This window comes from Pimephales promelas, chromosome 4 (assembly GCF_988280905.1).
Source record: "Pimephales promelas chromosome 4, fPimPro1.hap1.1, whole genome shotgun sequence".
Lineage (NCBI taxonomy): Eukaryota > Metazoa > Chordata > Actinopteri > Cypriniformes > Leuciscidae > Pimephales > Pimephales promelas.
In genome coordinates, this window is record NC_142772.1 from 20,629,796 (window position 1) to 20,650,215 (window position 20,420).

The following is a 20,420-nucleotide window of genomic DNA, read 5'->3' on the forward strand; positions in this document are numbered from 1 at the left end:
CCTTCTGTACCTTAAAGTTATAACCTGAGTGTCTTCTGAAATTTACGCGCAGATGCATCTCTTTGCCCCTCATTCATCAAACTGTCAGCTCAAAGATTATGATTGCTATGAATGAACTACACACAAAGTCCGAGGAACATCAATGAGTCTTTGTGGTAGTATGAAATAACATTAAATAATTGGTATTATCAGCAATTAAGGTGAATGTGACCATCATGAGAACAACAGGCTTTAGCGTATTTTTACTATACCCACAAATCATTTCAATCTGAAAACATATGCACTGAATTAACTACATCCAGCTTCAACCAAAAAAAAAAAAATCAGCTCCCCTCATACAATACACTCACAAATGCAGCATGTTTGTTGTAGCTCTAAGGTGATTATTTATTTAGAAATGAAAAGATTATGATATTGATCCAGCACACGGCATTAGCGGTAATACAGTATTTATAATTTATGTCTGTTTCTAAGCACTTCATGAGCCTCAGAAGTGTTTTATTGTCTTATATATTTTTTGTGTTGATGTAAGTAATCCTTCATAAAGGCAGTTCATACAAAAGGTCTCGTAAAAACAAAAGACCAAAAATCACACCATGCTGTTGTCTGATTGTTCCATAGCCTTTAAGAGTTTAAAGGCGTCTATTTGCCTTATTTACTATTTTCTGCAAGACATCTGGCATTATAAAAAGAGTCTTGGACTTCATAAACAAATAAAATCAGCCAGGTATACGAAGGTTTTCATTGACAATGGAGACATTAGTGTTGGCTTTATGTTTCACAGAAGCAGATGGAAATCTCAGCAAACACATTTCTATGAAATCTTTATTCTTTGCTCATCAAAAATATTACCTAGTGGGAAATGCATTTTGATCATCAGTTATACGTAGCAGAGCTGAAAACATTTATTTGTAAAAGTTTTTAGTTGGATTACATTTCTATTCCACTGGGGTTTTCTTCACCCCAGAGGAGTTTCAGTATCCCTATCGACGGCTTCTACCTGTCTGTACTCTTTATAGACTAGCCCACATTTATTCCTTTGTGTCGTTTTAGTTGTCTGTGGGAGAGAATGTGCATACTGTACTTATATTCAGCCGTGTGGGAGTCTGTGGGTGTGTGATTGAGAGAGGATTTCTAACTGTGTTCTCATAGAGGAAAGAGTTGATACAAAGCTGCACTCTATCATCTATACATTCACATTGTGAAAGAACTAGGCCTACATAACATATGTAGATTAAAAGTCATCTCATATCTGTTTGAACAGGCGTAATATCAAAGCGATACACGACTGATACTTCACAAATCTTTTCTCGGTTATATATGCCTAAAAGGGACTAAAGTATATAAAAGTTTAAAATGTTTTTAGTACCGCTGGTTTTCGAGAAGCTTAAGGACATTGCTAACATGAGATATCATCACTTTGATAAATCAAAGATCACAGCAGCATTAACAGGCAAAGGACACAAAACTATGATTGCACTCTTAAAGGAGTAGTTCACTTTTAAAAAAAAAAAAATTGCTGATAATTTACTCACCCCCATGTCATCCAAGATGTCCATGTCATTCTTTCTTCAGTCGAAAAGAAATTAAGGTTTTTGGTGAAAACATTCCAGGATTTTTCTCCATATAATGGACTTCAATGGGAACCAAACGATTCAAGGTCCAAAAGACAGTTTCAGTGCAAACTGTTCAAAGGGCTTTAAATGATTTCAGACGATGAATAAAGGGTCTTATCAAGCGAAAGGATCGCTCATTTACAGCCCATTCTCACCCCCAAGGCGTCACCTAACTGACTTGGGAAGCATTTGACCATGCTTCAATATCTGACGCTTTAGGCGCCCTTTAGCGTCAGTTAGATGACGCCCTAGGATCGCGTGTACCCTACCCCCACCCCAGACCTAAACCTAACCGCGTCCTCTAACTGACGCTTTCCTTTAGCGTCAGTTAGATGACGCCGTAGGATCGCGTCATGTAAGTGACGCTAAAGGGTGCCTAAAGCGTCAAATATTGAAGCATGGTCAAAGGTGACGCCTTGGGGTGAGAATGCATTGAAAACAAACAAACAAAAAAAGTTTAAGTTTTAAATGGTCGACGAATGGCAAATGGTTTGACAAATTAACGAATTTTTTCGTGCCATTTGGTTCATTCAACAAACGAAATTAACGAGTTGACCCGGGAAAAGATTCGTTCATTTTGATGAACAAGTTCGAATAGGAGAGTCAGGATGCATCGCAGTACAGAGCAAGGCGACCATTTGAGCTTATAAAACTTAAACTTTGTTATTATATATTTTTTTTAAATCAGCGACCGCTTCGCTTATATGGCCCTTATTCATCGTCTGGAATCGTTTAAAGCCCTTTGAACAGTTTGCACTGAAACTATCTTTTGGACTTTGAACCGTTTGGTTCCCATTGAAGTCCATTATATGGAGAAAAATCCTGGAATGTTTTCATCAAAAAACTTAATTTCTTTTCGACTGAAGAAAGAATGACATGGATATCTTGGATGACATGGGGGTGAGTAAATTATCAGCAAAAGTGAACTTTAAAATAAAGGTTTTTCTTGTCCACAGAAGCCATGCCATGGAAGAACCATTTTGGGGTCAAAAAACCTTTCAGTGAACAGGTCATAAAATAACCTTTTGTTGTTGTTGTTGTTAAAAGAATGTTTAAAACATCTAAAGAACATGTTTTCCCTATAAATAATATTTTGTACAATGAACAGGTTCTATGGATGTTAAATGTTCTTCATGGAACCATACATGCCAATAAAGAACCTTTATCTTTAAGAGTACGTGAATCTTTGGCATCTGCAACATGAAATGAATAATCATTATATTAACTCCTCAGCAGTTTAGCAAGTTAGTGTTTAGATAATTGAAACACAGACATCTGATTCAGTCTATTTTTGATGCTACTAAGGATTCACGATAAAACGTTTAAATTACAAGTTCATAATTAAATCAATTGCTTCTGAAAAGACTGGACACAATCTAAAGACATGAACTTACCTTGACATCTCAAATGGTTTATCCCTTTAAACAAAAAAAAGGCCAATATAGTCTTTACTTGCGTCATAGCCACAAAGCATGTTTTTTCTACCAAGAGCTCAAGGTTTAGCTGAGCTGCACAATCTGGCTGCAAAACATTCTACATCAACGACAATTCTGATGTACTGTAATATCTTTTTTGTGCACAACATTTAAATCGCTATGGGGAGACCTGTGCCAGCTAAACAACAGCCGTATTTGTTTGCTAAAAGTGAATTTGGTCAACGTTTCGACTGCCAATGACTTAAAAACTAGAATAACAGACACAAAACTCTCACTAGGTTTTTTAAGAGAAATACCTTAGAGTAAAACCAGTGTTTTTAGTCAGAAAATTGTGAGGTCTGAATTAGATAAGATCAATAAATACTATGGCAGCAGGTGTGATCTACACTATTGTTCACATAAATGATGACTGAAAAATGGGGGAAATTACCTCTCATTTTGTAAGTGATTGTATGCAACTGCAAATGTGTACCTGTGAGAGATTTCTGTGCAAAGGTTCCAGCACCTGTTGAATAGGGAGCATCTAAAGCTAATTTATGACATCAGAGGCCACCTTACATTTTTTAATGACGCCAGCAGACCACTGCATTATATGCAAAGAAGGTGAACATTTCTGGTTTCATCCACATTTCTTTGTCATAAGATGCTCGCGTGAAATCACTCACATGTTACTAAAGACATCACGAGAGGATGTGATGGTCTCAATCATTAATGCAAAACATAACGGTCACCTTTCTTCGCTGCTCGAAGCCTATTCAAACGATTGGTGTCCAGTGCAACAGGTTTTCACACATGGAAAATAAATCATTTTCCATAATACAAAGACATTTGTAATTATATTTTAGATATTTGCTACATATTGTCGACATTCTGGTTATTATAATTTACAATAATGAGCAGAAATAGTATAATGGGATAGCTATTTCTTCAAGTTGAACATTGCGTCAGAGATAATTCCATCGGATATTTACACAAAATACAAAAAAACCATAAAGGGTGGGTAACTTATTCCCTTACATTTGCAGTATTCTTTACTTTTTTATTATATTTAATGCGAACATTTTTAAATTTTATGGGTTGCTGTTTTTAAAAGGTATTTCAGAGTGTTATTTTAGGGCGCTATTGTGGAGGTTCCTCACGCGCAACCAAACATCTATTTGGAACGCTCTGTTAGCTTAGCGTCAACATCTAAACCTTTACACTACACAGTTTTTGAGATTGGGTGATATCTAGATATATAAGAAAGTGGTTATGTATTGTATTGTAGCCTATAGTGCTAGATATCCTAACTGAACTAAAGCAGCGTAATGTTGCTATGGTTACCTCATCAGGAATGAGACTTCGATCACTCCGACTAATTCGTAATTCAACTTTTGTAACGAATATACTTTTATGTAAGACAACCATCCGTTTGTTTTGCCTTTCTTTGGGTAAGTTCAACCCTTAAGAGTGGTAAGTCTCCCGAAACCCTCATACTGATTTGTTGACGAAACTCACCAGCTTGTCAAGTGTGTCTTTGCCACAAGTGGACACCTTAGGCGCAGGGACTCGTTCACATGTGCATCCTTCCAGAAGATAAATCCCTGATGGTCGAGCGCTCTGGTCGGTGTCGAAGTAAAACAAAACATTCTGATAAAGTGCAAAAAACTTCTCGTGCCATTTGCTGTTTTCTGTGGTCTTCTTGCTGAGATAGCCTCGCTTGGTGCCCTCTTTACGCGCGACAACGGAGAGATACAGAGCGTGTCCCTCATTGTACCGAACACTCTTCTGCATTTTCCGTCTTGGTTTAATGTGTGTTCACTTGTTTGTCACCATATCCCATGCGATTTTAACTTTCCACCAAGGATGTTCGGAGAAATGCGCACGGGAAAGTTGCCGAGTTGAAGCGCGCTCTACTCATCCGCCACTCACCCAAAAGAGTTCGGAGCCCAATCCATATTGGTCTGAAGAAAAGTTTGAACCCCGACGAACCACACTGTCAGTCAACAAGTTCAGCTCATGTAGCAAAGCAAAATATGCAGTAGTAGTGGACAGACGGTGAGAGAGAATCACTGTTGAGCTCAGATGTAATCGGCTTTGGCATCCTATTAAAGAGACAGAGCTCCTCTCTATCTCTATCTCTCTCACTGAGATTCACTTTCCCTTGAGGCTGAGCACCGGTTTTAATGAGTGGGCGGATCGAAAGCTCGAGCGGAAGGACTCGCAGAAATTAATGAGGGGGCGGGGCGATGCAGAGATTTTAATGATGGGGCGGCGCAGGCACCTGACAGGGCCAATTAGGTGCTTTAATGGTAGGTCAAGTTGCAGTAAAAGAAAAGCTACAATTCACATTTAGTCCTTGGCAATATGTCATTTTTTTCAGTCTCCTTCACATTTTTTGTTGTTCTTGTTTTACAAATTAATTATTGAGGTACAAACAATACTGTATTGTTCTGAATATTAGACTGAACCCTCTTCAAGATGTACTTTTTGGAAAAAGGCTTTTTGAGAAAGAAAATGCTTTTACTATAAAATTATTATAAACCATAACAGAATTCCATTAACAGTAGAAGTGTGATGTTATTTTAGTTTTGAAATCTTACATTTTAAAGTCACATATGGGGGAAGTGTGGTCCCTTCCCCCGTACATGACTTTAAAACATGATAATTACGTGGCTTTTAGACAGTAAGCTTTTCTTTGACTGTTTGCATTTTTTGTGCTCACGCTCTTCTAAAATTACACTCTGACACACTGTATTTCTTGACACACTTGTTTGTTCCTATTGATGCGGATGTATTATCCGATCGGGGTGGACAAATGCAGAACAGTTAGTTCATGACCTCAAGACTAGATTATTGTAATGCGGATAATACCTAGAATATCAAAATCATCTGCTGGCGGTAGATCCTTTTCCTATTTAGCACCAAAAATCTGGAACAGTCTTCCTAACATCGTCCGGGACCGGGAAGCAGACACACTCTGTCAGTTGAAAGCTAGACTGAAAACACATCTCATTAGACTTCAATTCAATGTTAGGCTGCATAGTTTAGATCAGCTAGAACCGGGAACACATCCTGTAAATCCTTATCTACTTGGTGGTACATCATAAGAAGGATGGCGTCACTAATATTAGTCTCTCTGTTTATCCCGAGTTTTACCACAGTCCACTGGATCCAAGCTGTATCCAGATCTGATGAAGGACCAGCAGCTGGTCACAACGACAACGGTCCTGAAGTTTCAACTAATTTCTTCTCTATGGTGGACCTGCGCCAGGACTAGGGTTGGGCATTGAGAATCGAGTATCGATTGGAACCGAGACTAACTTTTCGTTTTTCCCGGAATCGTTCAAAAGTTAAAATTTCGATTCCTAGTTTCGATATTCACAGTCCGCCGAGCGGAAGAAGAAACCGCTGAACAACACCAACGAAGAAGCGTCTACCGGAATTGTTGGCATAACCACGCGAGTCGAACATGAGTACCTTACGTTGGCGATCCAAAGTGTGGCTTCACTTTTCTAAAAATAACGAAATCTCGGCAAAATGCAAAATTTGTGACAAAAGGAGTATTTTTACAGAAGGAGTATTTCCTTCAGAAAGGCCTTTGGTTAGCAAGGTTAGCTAAACTTTTTTGACCCTGCCTCTTAAAAGAATCAGAATCGAGAATCGTTAGGAACCGGAATCGAAACAAGGAATCGGAATCAGAATCGTTCAAATTCAAACGATACCCAACCCTAGCCAGGACCCATCCCATTGCATCCTGAAGTGCCAGCCTCATCAGCCCTGTGAAGGCCTCATTGACAACAGCCATCGGCACTGATTCTCAACAACTCGTCTCCATACCGGTGTGATTACTTTGACTTCCAACCAGATTGAAATGGATAAATACTCGAAATGTCCCGATCCAATCTGACTTGTAATGCTCTCCGAATCATAAACTGTTCCTTCGTTGGCCAGAAGAGAACTAGCCCTCCGACTGAGTCTGGTTTCTAAGGTTTTTTCTCCACTCTGTCACCTCATGGAGTTTTGTTTCCTTGCCACTTGCCTTGGCTTTTGGCTTGCTTAGTTGGAGACATTAATATTCAACAATATTATTGATCTGCCTCACTTAAGGTGGATGTTGACGAAATTTTCAACGTCCCAGAAACAAATTTTGTTGTATTATTTTCATATCACTGTGAAGCTGCTTTGATACAATCTGTATTGTAAAAAGTGCTAATATAAATAAAGGTGACTTGACTATTGGTATGTTAAAGTCTAGACTCTAAATATAAGACAACCCCGTTGTTGTTGTTGTTGTTTTTTTTTTCAGATGTATTTCTAAGAAAAAATCGTCTTATATTCGGAACAATACGGTAATAACTAAGCAGCATTAAAAATTGCACATTAAAACAAGCCGTTTATCGCTCTAATACATGAAAATTGCCATGCAAACAAGTGAAAGGTGGAGGTCACATTAGCAAAAAAGATCCACTGATAATAACAAGTGAAGCAATACAAAGCACAGCTCACACAGAATTTACAAACCTTTCTGTGGGACAACCTGAAGAATTTACATGACCATCTTGAACATGATACGAAATCTATGTGGGGAAATGTTTAACCCTCGTGTGATATTCTCAATCGTGAGGATTCCTATTGAATGACTGGATTTTGCCCGGCAGAATTTGCTGAACAATGGTAACAATGGTGCTGAACAATAGTTTGGTGAATTTGTGATGTCGCGCTGCAGCAGGACACATCCAGTGTAGACTGCATTACTGGGATTCATTAATGGGTTCCATTTGCTTTTGTCGCGTTGCGTTCCTCGCGTCTGGTGTAGAAACGGTGTAGATGTGATCGCAAGTCAATATGAAACGGAAGTTGTGATAGTCTTCCCTGCTGTGACATATATTCGAGTGATATGACTTCCTGTACAAGAAGAAAAAAAATGTAGGGCGGAGCTTGATTTTGTCCTTCAGAAAGTGATTGGCTTGTTCAATTGCTGTGATTTGCTATATAATTTATTCAGAGTAGCGCCATGCAGGGTTTGAAGATGTTTTAGAGGTTAGGGTGGGGGGCTTCGTCACCACTTTTTAATAAGTAACAATATCAAGTCTATAAAACTCGTCAAAACTCTGCGAATCACAACAAGCGTATTGGTGAGAACACTCGTTTAAACAGCACACAGACACACAAACCTGGACCTTTGACTGCACATCACATTTTTGACATTATTAATACTGCTTTTAATCCAACATGACATCATGACTTTTGCGTAAACATACACGCCACTTGAAATTATTAATACTGCTTTTAATCCAACATGACATCATGACTTTTGCGTAAACATACACGCCACTTGAAATTATTAATACTGCTTTTAATCCAACATGACATCATGACTTTTGCGTAAACATACACGCCACTTTCGAGTCAAGTGGCGTGTTATCTCTACGCATTTTGAGCTATTCGCGTGTATGTCTACGCCATTAACGTCCGAGTGATTCCGCGTGTCTGTACACGCCGTCAAATGTCCGCGCGAAACGAAGCAAAATGTAGATCTACATCTGGGGAGAGATCTTTTTTTTTCCTAGGATGGTAAGGGAACAGTCATAAATGCCATTAACCCCAGTGACGGGTAGGTTTAGGGACAGGGTTGAGGTAAGTCATATATTTATATATACAGTAATAACGTTAAGTCAACGGCGTTCATAAACACGCTGAAAAGCGATTATGCGTCTTGATAGCACGCCAAAAATGGAAATACGAATTGGCGTGTCATACACGCGCTACTTCATGAGATCAGTCTGTTTTAATCATAATGTAACGGACTGTTCTGGGACATAAATTAATCCCTCAAAAAAAAAAAAAAAAGGTTATTTGGCTGTTTGCAGTATCATATAAGATAAAAGAACCTGGACAGCGACAGGAAATAGAAATCAACACAAAAAAACTGCCTAGTAGTGCCTACCTTACACAACACTGACGGTGGACTTGCACTCAGGAGTAGAGTGGCTGCGCTCAGGCTGTTTCTACACACACACACACACACACATATTATGACGTCACACCCTGAAAAACAATTTAACATACATTACACATTAAATAGCCCACTTAAAGTGTTTATTACAAATAAATGACTAAATGCTAAAAATTAATATTTGCATTGCATTTACAATCCTGTGAAAACAGTGCTGCTGCAAATCAAATATTTTATAATACTGCAATATTATTAAAAAAAAAAACAACAAAAAAACAAGAATTGCACATTTTGATTTCATAGTGTCTTTAAACAAATTCTTCTGGTTCTCAATCTTTGTCCCGGAGGATCCCAGCACTGCACATTTTGAATGTGTTCCTCGTCACACATGCATTACCAAGTTGAAAAGCTTCGCTCTTCATCTTATTCACTTCATAAGTACAGGAATTTGGATGAAGCTCTGAACTGGTCAGATAAGGGTCAGTGTAAGGGTACTTCAGGACCAGGAAAGAAAAACACCAACTTGCATCATGCAAGTGACATCAGTGTCGATCAACTTCAATTATATCTATGAATTCAACACTAATTCTCATTTCTTTTATTTGCCTTTTTTTCACGCTAAAGTGATGACATATATAATGGGTTAAGATGGTTATGATTGGTTACCGATATACCGTATTTTTGCCATAAAGACAGAAACTAATGCAAATAAATGTTAAAATGCAATTAAATCAGTTTACTTTATAAAGTGTGGCACATCTAACATTGTTAATTTGAAATGACACTTCAAATAACATTATTAAAGCAAACCTGGGGACTTCAAAGCAATGCAAATGTGAGTATGGGAGGAATACTCAGGAGGGTTTTATGCTCTCTGACTGCTTCAGCTTTCATGAAGACTGATTATCATTCACCTCAGACGTTCATTCACCAGTTCAGATGTATCATTCACCTTTGGAGGACAATAAGATAACAGAGGAAGCTTTAAAGGATTGTTCACCCATATATGAAAATGATGTCATCAATTACTTACCCCCTTGTCATTTCAAATCTTGACTTTCTTCAAAAATCATGACAGGATTTTCATTTCTTAATTCTAGAAACGATCCCTTTAAACAGAATGAGCACCACAATTTCCACAATTTGATGTCCAGTTTAATCAAATGTAAATACCACATTACACTAACAATCTTAGAAACGTGTGTATTTTTTTCTTTTCCATACGGTCACAAATATATTGAGAAATCTTCTGGTCAAAGCACATGGATATGAGTGTCTATATAAAGACAACATGTTTGAAGTTGTAAGATCTACCATTTTAAAGTAATACATGATGTATTTAAATGCCTGATATTCAGTGTTTGTGTTTTGAGTTTTTCTTTGCAACCATCATCCTATGGGAAAAACCTATCGTGATAATATTAGGGACTACACTTTTTCCAATTCAGCAATGTTTCCTTGTTGTTGATACTCCAGGCATCAGATAACAGTCTCACCATGTTCCTATGTTTGTAAAAAGAGAAAGGGGTTACATCACAACATTACAAAAAGGTATAAACAGCATATTCACTGAGTCAATTCTTCTGGAAATATCTTTAATAATGTAGCCAAATCAATCAAGACATTTCTGTTTTAGTGGCTGGTGTAAATTTAAATGCATTATAGATACCTGATTTTCAATATTAACATTTTAATATCAAAGGGAGACATTTTTCTATTTACGTCCTCTAAATTTATTGCAAGTGTTAATAGAAAACACATGCAACTGGACAAACTGGCTTACGTGCTGTGTGTGAAAATAATCTATGCAAAGCAGCTGACTTTAATAACAGATTTTACCAGCAAAAGGATGCAAGGACATCCATTTTTTAATACAGACTTCCATTTCTATGATCAAATGCATCATATGAATACGTGTGAATCTAATTTTGCAAATGGAAACTTAATCCTTATAACACTTTGTAACCTCTTCAGATTTTCCGATCAGTTCTCTCCCTGAAAAGTCTAAATATTTGTTCTGAAGGAAGCTCCTCCACAATCCAAATCTACTACAGTGTTCTTCTTCCATTGTATTGTGTAACCAATCAGCCCACGTACCTCCGGCTGTTCACGAGAGCCTCCAACTCTTTGGACTTGAATGCAGCAGTCCTGAGGATGGACTCTGGGATTTCAGCCAGACGTGCTACATTTAGCCCATAGCTTCTGGCAGCTGCTCCTTCAATCAGCTGATAGAGAAACGTGATGAACTCTGGGTGCAACTCCTCTTCTGGAAATGAGAGCAACAGAGATAATAAATACTTCAGAAGCACTCTGTGTAATATCAAAGAAATGATCAGAGGAAGCACTGGGAAAGAACAAAGTTTTGAAAAAAAAATTATTTGTGAAACAATATACATTATAATCCTGATGATGCTTAAAGGAATAGTTCACTTAAAAAATGAAAATTCTGTCATCATTTCCTCACCCTCAAGTTGTTTCAAACCTGTATGAATTGCTTTCTTCTGCTGACCACAAAAGAAAGATTTTGAAGAATATTGGTAAATATTGGTATATATTGGTAAAAAAATTTAAGTGAACTTTTCCTTTAATAAATAGCCTGATTGTCGAATAGGATACCAGTGTCACTAGATTATTGTAAGTCAAAGACAGTAACTGTATAACCTGTTAAATATAAACGTTTGCAAAGAAGACTTGACAGGCTTTTGTGTGTCTTTCACTGTTTTATACATAAAAAATAGCAAACTGTCGACTGTAATACTTAAGGGGTTAGTTCACCCAAAAATGAAAATTCTGTCAGTATTTACTCACCCTCATGTTGTTCCAAATCTCTATGTGTTTATTTGTTCTGCTGTACACAAAGGAAGATATTTGGAAGAATGTTTTAATCAAACAGATCTCATTCCCCATTGACTACCATAGTAGGAATGATAGTCAATGGGGAATGAGATCTGTTTGATTAAAACATTCTTCCAAATATCTTCCTTTGTGTTCAGCAGAGCAAATAAACACATAGAGGGTTGGAACAACATGAGGGTGAGTAAATACTGACAGAATTTTCATTTTTGGGTGAACTAACCCTTTAAGTGGAGTACACAAAAAATGTATTAACTGATCAAATACAGTATAAAGTTTATGATTACATGACCTCTGGCAAAAAGTGTAAAATACCCATGATGGCATAAATGAGAAAATGGATTTTGTCTGAGAAAAGGTATTTCAATGAACAAGGGCAGAAAGTGAGTTTTGCCTGATAAAGTTTTTCATAAGTGCTTAGAAAAAAATCAGTTCCCGTGTCATGGTGTGATAGAAACCACAGATTTTTTTATTAACCTTATTTGTGAATATGGTTTGCGAATATTATTAAGCATTTCTCCCAATATTCCTCAGCAACTCTGTCTCAAACTCAATCAACTTGGGAATTGGATCATTGGAAGCAAGAAGGAAAGAACCATGAATAAGTGAACCAAGCTGAGTTCAGATGATCTAAATCTGAACTCTGAATCTGGATAGGATTTAAAGATGAATTGCAATGCTGGATGAGAAGCTACACAGCACAGTATAATGAGAAATAGAAGAGGAAAGAGTACTTATGCAATAGGATTACTGTCATGCACATGACACAAGCCAGTTGTTGAGTGTTTTCTATGCTTTTTTTTTTTTAGTTTTGCTGTCCTTGTTTTAATGTGCTTTATGTATTCTTATGAAATGTGGTCTACTGTCTGTATGTATAAGTATTGTTGATTTGTTTTAATGTATTTTATCTGACATTACACCTGCCCAGGGAGGGACTACAGTTGAAAATTAGCCAGGTTGGCTAAACTGGCACATTGACATAATTGTTTATTAATGTGCACTGTTCCTGTAACACTAAACTATAAAACTGTACTATATAGGTTTGGTGATGTTACTAACCCGGAAGGAATGCCGTGTAGTCCCTACCAGCCATTTGTTGTAGTCCTTAAAAAACTGTTTCTTAAAAAGCAAATATCTCCCTTTGCTTTGAACTTTGAGCGTCATAACTTTGCAGATGTTGTTTATGCTCAAACAGCAACATTACACACTAAAGTTAGAAAAGTGAAATCATAAATCAACAATGTTTTTTTTTTCCAGTGAAAAAAAAATGTCTTCATGGAGGAAGAGCAATTTGAATTCGCTCACTCCTTTTCATTCACTCCTTCAAGTGAACAGTATTAGTGGACTAACATAGGGAATAGTGAATGAGGGTTTAGGGGGCGATTTCAGATTCAGCCCGTTCCCATTCGCCATCTCAGAGTCAGACAGCTGCTTTCTAACAATCAGTATCCTCAGAAATGTAAGTGGAGAAAGGCATATAGTTCAACATAACATTATACATAATGTTCATAATAGGGGTGTAATGGTACTGTACATGTATTAGTCCCAAACTGTCACAAACATCAAAACAAGACAGTAACTGTGTAAATTATTATATTTCAAAATATAGGGAATAGGAAAAGTTAATGCAAAGCCTGCCTAATTTGAGTGTTGATTATTATAAGTGTGTATTATACCTAAAAATCAAGAGCAAGTAAATGTATTAATGGTGGTCATAGTTAATGATATGCCAAAGCCTGCCGCCACGTTGATGTGATTGGTACATATTTGTGACATCATAAACACCAGCGATTTCAAAACGCATTTTTGAGACGGTCTTTGATTCACTGCAGTTTAAAGAAGAGAATACTCATCCATTGTGTTGACTGATGAATATGCACATGGTTCAAACTATACATATTAAAAACACTACATAAACACATAAACAACATTAAAAGCTTGATTTTCATCACGGGGGGTCTTTAATTTATATCACAGAACACTAGAATGCTTGACCCTGGTTGGTCAACAGATGTTTCAAGGTGCTCATTTCAATTTTGCTCATCAAACAGCATGACAATGAAGTCATTCAAGTTCCATCCGTCATTGTCATGTTCCTTCATGCAAAGCTGCTTCAAAGGTTTAAACGAAAGGAACGGTAACACTTCATTTTACATGTACATATGTACTTTTTATAGTAATAACAGTAAATTATGCCTTATAGGCTTTATGTGGAGCGTCACGTGACCAAACCGGAAAACGGGTCTCATCGCATCCGCATGTCAGAGAAAGTGTTAACGGCCGTAAGAACTGACTATGATATCTATGGATTTTTATGGTAATCAGCTAACCTAACTAGTTCACTTTGTTATTGGCGTTTTATTCCATTTAAATATCTAAACGTTACTGTGAAGAAGAAAAAATATAAAAAGTTTAAATATCAATCTGCATATGTGAGGGACATTGGTTATGCTAATCTTTGCTCGCTCCTTTTAAGTTATCTTGAGTAAAACTGCAAAAAATTTCATGAAGCACATACAAAATACCTGGACCAGAAGCGATGAGACCTGTTCAAACAGAATGCGGAAGTAAGTTGGGCATAGAGCCTATTACATGCAACTAAACTGTATTGCAACATAACCTTACATGCAACATAACCTGAACTGTATATGTACTTGTACTGTAGTTAATCGATGTTACACAGAATTTAAGTATATAATTACACTGTAACAAGGACTCCTTAATAAAGTGCAACCAAAGGAACTTATAGCCTTACAATCTACCACAGCAAAAGAAGCAGAAAAAGAAAGATGTCTTGAGATACAGTACACAAACATATGTCTGCTAACAGTGCTAAACCTGAAATGGTACATGTACACTTCAGGTGTTTTCAGTAATTAATTATTAGTAATTGGAATCATTATCAAAAACTTCATCTCGTTTTTCGCAATCCCATCTGCTCCTTAACACAACATACGAGCAAACATGATCTGTTGACCAGTCACTACCTGAAGTCAGCAAAAATTATGGGATACAGAAAAAACAACTCAACTCCAACTCCAAAACAAACACTGTTTCGTAAAAAAAAATCTTAATATGCATTTAAAAGCTTAACCAAATTATTAAGGGTTTGGAATAAGTTAATGATGATGGAAAATTATGAAAATTTTCCTTTTTTGGTGAACTATCCATTTAAAGGGATACTTCACCTCTGGAAAGATGAATGTGTATTTATAATGGGTCCTTTATGTAGAAGAAATGTGAAATTATTTTTGAATTTGGAGCTTTCTAGAGTGAAAAGACATACTTTTGGCTTATGTGGATGAAAGACAACAACTCCCAGAATTCACTTGCTTCGCTGCCCTAGGAGGCCCCGCCTACCGGTAACAGAGCGCAGTAGTTAAACAACAAGTCTAGGCTACTAGTGAGTCTCGGTGATGAGTCTGCTCGAAAACGTGTTTCGAGATCGCCCAAAATGTCCGGGATTTGGCTTTTGCGTTCTACAGCCGCCATTCATTCTGTTTACTGTAGCAAGCAAGACGAGTGAGGGCCGCAGGAGAACAGCGCGAGCCATGTTTACTGTGGCGAGCCGAACGAGTGAGGGCCGTGTGGAGCATAGATATCTATATAAAGGCTAGATATCTCGTCCGCGCTGCTGGCCAATGGAGGTCGACGTCAGCACCTGGCGGCCATCTTGTCACAGGCAGCTCGCTCACTGGTACCATTGTTTTAATGGTGCATGTACTTTTTAAATCACCGTAACTTGCTCAATTTTCTACCGATTTTCAAACGGTCTGGTTTGTTATAAACGGCAGAGATGTAGTTCTGATACTGCATACTTATGAATAATAAGTGTATAAATAAATAATCATCCAGAATTATAGCCACGTTAATAACGTTTGTAAGAAACCAAACCGTTCGTAAATCCGTCGAGATTTCAACAAGATAAGAGTATTTCTTACATCAGATACCACAGAGCCCGCCAGAAAGTCTGTCTGTGACAAGATGGCCGCCGGTGATGACGATAAATACTCCGCCGTGAGACATCTAGCCTTTATATAGATATCTACCCATACAGCAAACTGACATTGAATCAACGTGGAAACGACGTCTCTCATGACATTGAAACAACGTTGATTTTGCTCATCGAATTAACGTTGAACCAACGTCAGACGCGGCATTATTCAAAGCTAAATGAAAATCGAAAATTGGTTTGCTTTCATAACGTTGAAACAACGCGTTGATTTCAAGTTGATTTTCCGTTAGTTTTGAAAGAATGACGCGTCTGACGTTGGTTCAACGTTAATTCGATGAGCAAAACAATGTCAAATCAACGTTGTTTCGATGTCATATTTCCACGTTGATTCAATGTCAGTTTGCTATCTGGGTATGGTGTGGAGAATGACGCAAGTCATGTTTACTGTGGCGAGCAGGACGAGTGAGGGCCGCGGGAGAATGGCGCGAGGCCGGTGGCATGATTAGAGATGAGCGACACCTGTGAGACGCACCGGTCTCATATTTCTCACGGAGGAGACTGAGGATTTTCTTAGCAATTTTAAAACGCACATCAACCGATCACTTGTTTAGCGTTCATGTAAACACTACATTCAGATTCACCAATCGAAATGAATTCAGTTACATTGAAACGAAAGGTGTGCATGTAAACAATGAATGGTGACTGCAGAAAGCAAAAGCTGAATCCTGGACATCGACGGCTGGACATGTCCGGGAAAAAGAGGATGGTAACCCCTACTACTCAGCTTTCTCCACAGAACAAGAGCCCGCTAGTTTAGCTTCCAAAAAAAAGATGGCTGACACTATGTGTACATTCTGTGAGTGAGATCCCACCCTCTATGGGCAGGTTGAGAACATGCAGAACAGCCCCTACTACTGGCTGTAGTCTTTAGCCTTTGGCCAAAAATCCTCCGATGACGCAAAATGAAGAAAAATGGACAGAAACCTGTTAAAAACTGTAAATAAATTAAAAGCGAGGCATGGAGCACAGACGACCAAATTTAGGATTCAAAAATGCAAAAAAAAAGTGACAATTTCTTATTCTACAGTACAAGTTAAATGTAAGGCTTTACAGAAAATCATGAAGCACATAAGAAACACAGAAAATGATTTGGTATTGGTAAAGAGTTAAGTACTATATTATATCAATCATCATCATCATTGTGTATTGTATAGAACTATTCCTGCAGACAGATTAACACAGTCTCATCCCAAGTCGTCATATAACTGACGTCTTGAGACGTCTTTTGACCATACGTCAACATCCGTCTTTTTTAGGGTACCCTTATAGACAATAGGTGGATTGACTAACAGAAGGTCCAAGAAAGTGTGCAGCACTCCTTGATCACTCAAGCAGCATAAGGTCAATGGCAAAGGTAACACAAATAGGTAAGTGATCCATGAAATCCCGGATGACTCAGCTGACATACAATAGCAGAGGAACTAGTTCAGAGGCCATCAAAACCAGCATATTCCAAGACAATGCACTCCTCACTCTCTAATACAGCTTAATGTGCGCACTGATGAAATCAACTTCCTTGAACCAGACACTAATGGCTTTCTCAGATCATATCAAGATGAAGTTAATAAATGTGCTTGGCTGATTATCAAGAAAGGCAAGATCAGTAATACTGATAGATTGGACAGTACACATCAAGATCTAGTATATCAAAGATTCAGATGCCAAAATATAAAAGTACAAGAAGGGGAACAATGCTATAACTACAATATTATGGGTCCTGGTACCACAAAAATAATTATTTGACCACTCCCTGAACAAGGACTTCATTCTGGAACATTTACTTACCATGGTTCTTGTTATGTTAAAGGGTTAGTTCACCCAAAAATGAAAATTCTGTCAGTATTTACTCACCCTCATGTTATTCCAACCCCGTTAGACCTTCGTTCATCTTCGGAATACAAATAAAGATATTTTTGATAAAATCTGAGAGGTGGATCACTCCTCCATACTAGTCCATAGGCTTCTTGAGGGATTGAAACTTGCTGGCCTCGAAAAGTTATTAAAGACATTGTTAAAATAGTCCAAGTGACTACAGTGGCTCAATCTTAACATTATCAAGCAATGAGAACACTTTTTGTGCGCAAAAACAAACAAAAATAATGACTTTTTTTTTACTATTCACTTCTTTCTCTATATGCGCCTCTAGTCAGTTAACGTAGTGTGATAGCATAGAGCTACGTCACACGTAGGCTCACTATTGGCCGACGCTGGTCATGTGTGTGATGCGTGTGACGTACAATAACAGAAGATTACGTTATTTAACTAGTAACCTGATTCGAGGCAGAGAGAGAAGTAAATGAAAAGTTGAAATAAAGTCGTTATTTTTGTTGTTTTTGCGCACAAAAAGTGTTCTCGTCGTTTGATAAACTTAAGATTGAGCCCCTGTAGTCACTTAGACTATTTTAACAATGTCTTTAATAACTTTGAGGCCAGCAAGTGTTAATCCCTCAAGAAGCCTATGGACTGTATGCAGGAGCGATCTTAATATCTTAAATATCTTCATTTGTGTTCCGAAGATGAACGAAGGTCTTACGGGGTTGGAACAACATGAGGGTGAGTAAATACTGACAGAATTTTCATTTTTGGATGAACTAACCCTTTAATTGTTATTATACTACATAGTCTTGTGACAATGTTTATTTTCCCCCTCATTTCAATTATTAGCAAAATTCTTAAAGTCCCCCTGTGGTGAAAATGTCTATGTGATATTATAAATGTGCTTTAAGACAAACCAAGTCCACATTTAAAAGTCAACACCATTGCTGGGTATTTTCTCCATTCTTTTCTGACGTTACAAACTACCTTGTAGTCTTGTCAGGACAGCTTGTCAACGAGTGGATCTATGAGCTGGTGTGAGTGAGTGGGGGTGGGGCTAATTTGCATATCCATAGTACTGCATACACTAAATGAGGAAAGGGTGTAGAGTTACATTCAAACTATTTTAAGACATGAAGAAATTTGTTTTCAAGGAAAAAAACTTGTAAATATGTAATTTTGGTGATCCACCAGGGGATTTTAGGTCCTTATCGATGTTCTTTGCTTCCTTTTAGAAGAGTCCTGTTTAACTGCCTTATGCATAGATTAATTTTAAATAGACCTTTACTGCATTTTGAGTATAATTAGCTGGAATTGTATAGCTGTTTGTTTATAAATATCCTTTGCCAGATTAAAACACCCTTTTAAGCCATACATGAATGTTGATTGGATATCATTAAAAAGCTACCAAAAAGTCAGCAAGGATGCATTTTTTTGATCAAAAGTGACTGTAATGACTTTTATGTAAACTAACAAAATATATTTCACATAAATGCTTTCTATACATCAAAGTAGCAGCTCTTGAGCAGCAAATCAGCATATTAGAATGAAGTATCATGTGAAACTGAGTAATGACTGCTGAAAATTCAGCTTTGCAATCACTTGTTCTGCTTTTTTTTTTCAAAGGAAAAAAAATACAGGAATAAATTAATTTTTAAAATATATTAAATGAGACAACTGTTGTTTTAAAGTGTAATATTTCTCAATTTTGATTAAGAGACTTCTTTCGAAAACATGAATCTTCTTAAAAATGATCTTAACAACAACCCCAAACTTTTGAACAGAATTGTAAATATTATATAAGCTTATTGTAATGCAAGTAGATGTATGCATACACACCATCAGAAGTGCTCTCTGGCTCATTGAGCAGGAAAGCCATGTGGTAATTCCCCACATGCTGTGGGTACAAGAGCTCCAGCTCACATAACGGAGGATAGTGGGTCACAAACAACGTCAGACACTTCACCTGCAGAAACACAGAGAAAAAAAGAATCTAACTCCACACAGCTGAACATAATTTAAAGATAAAGCCGTCATTTCTGCACCACTAGTGTCACCAAACTGAATTGCAAAAGTAACTAGAAAAGGAAAGTTTCCCAGATGAACTATAATTTCAACTTGATAAATTCTTACCTGAAAGTTTAAAATCTACTAAGCAGTTGCTAAGGTGTTCTTTCAGATGGATGGCAGAGAGATTGAAGTTAAAGGGATAGTTCACCCAAAAATGAGGTAAAAAAAAAATAAAAAAAATAGCCCATGATTTACTCACCTCATCCTTGGTGTATATGACATTCTTCGTTCAGATGAATACAATCAGAGTTATATTAAAAAAAATGTCCTGGCTCTTCCAAGCTTTATAATGGCAGTGAATGTCCGTTTCTGTTTTGAAGTCCATAAAAGTGCATCTATCCATCATAAAAGTGCTCCACACAGCTCTGGGGGGTTAATAAATGCTTTCTAAAGTGAAGTTAGAGTAAGAAAAAATATCCATATTTAAAACTGTATAAAGTAAAATAACTACAGTAGCTTCAGGCCAAACGAACATTCAGATTCCACTTTCGTCTAAAGCACAACTTATGCGGCTAATGCGACATATTTGCTAATATTTATGCTATTTATGCATTACGCTACTTCCAATGTCACAATTTGCATAAGTTGCGCTTTGTTCGTTTAGCTGGAAGCTAGTAATTTTACTTCATAAAGTTATAAAAATGTATATTTTTATCACACTAATGCTGCGTTCACAC

The 20,420-nt window shown here is 37.3% G+C and overlaps 2 protein-coding genes across 5 annotated transcripts in view; both read right to left on the bottom strand.

Annotated features, from left to right (window-relative positions):
• The window catches only part of rasgrf2b (Ras protein-specific guanine nucleotide-releasing factor 2b), a 101,157-nt gene extending 91,242 nt beyond the window's left edge, over positions 1-9,915 (bottom strand). For 3 of the 4 annotated variants that reach the window (XM_089130103.1, XM_039661899.2, XM_039661897.2), the window contains exon 1: positions 4,550-5,199. In XM_089130103.1, the coding sequence (XP_088986229.1) occupies positions 4,550-4,825 (276 nt within the window). In that variant the 5' untranslated portion in view covers positions 4,826-5,199. Of the gene's footprint in view, positions 1-4,549; positions 5,200-8,981; positions 9,043-9,800 lie in introns of those variants that run through there. The other variant, XM_089130104.1, reaches the window with a different exon arrangement.
• The window catches only part of msh3 (mutS homolog 3 (E. coli)), an 84,866-nt gene continuing 73,562 nt past the window's right edge, over positions 9,117-20,420 (bottom strand). Inside the window, exons 22-24 of the mRNA XM_039662465.2 lie at positions 19,513-19,639; positions 11,088-11,256; positions 9,117-10,493 (exon numbers count right to left, since the gene is read on the bottom strand). Of these exons, the coding sequence (XP_039518399.2) occupies positions 10,412-10,493; positions 11,088-11,256; positions 19,513-19,639 (378 nt within the window). The 3' untranslated portion in view covers positions 9,117-10,411. The remainder of the gene's footprint in view (positions 10,494-11,087; positions 11,257-19,512; positions 19,640-20,420) is intronic.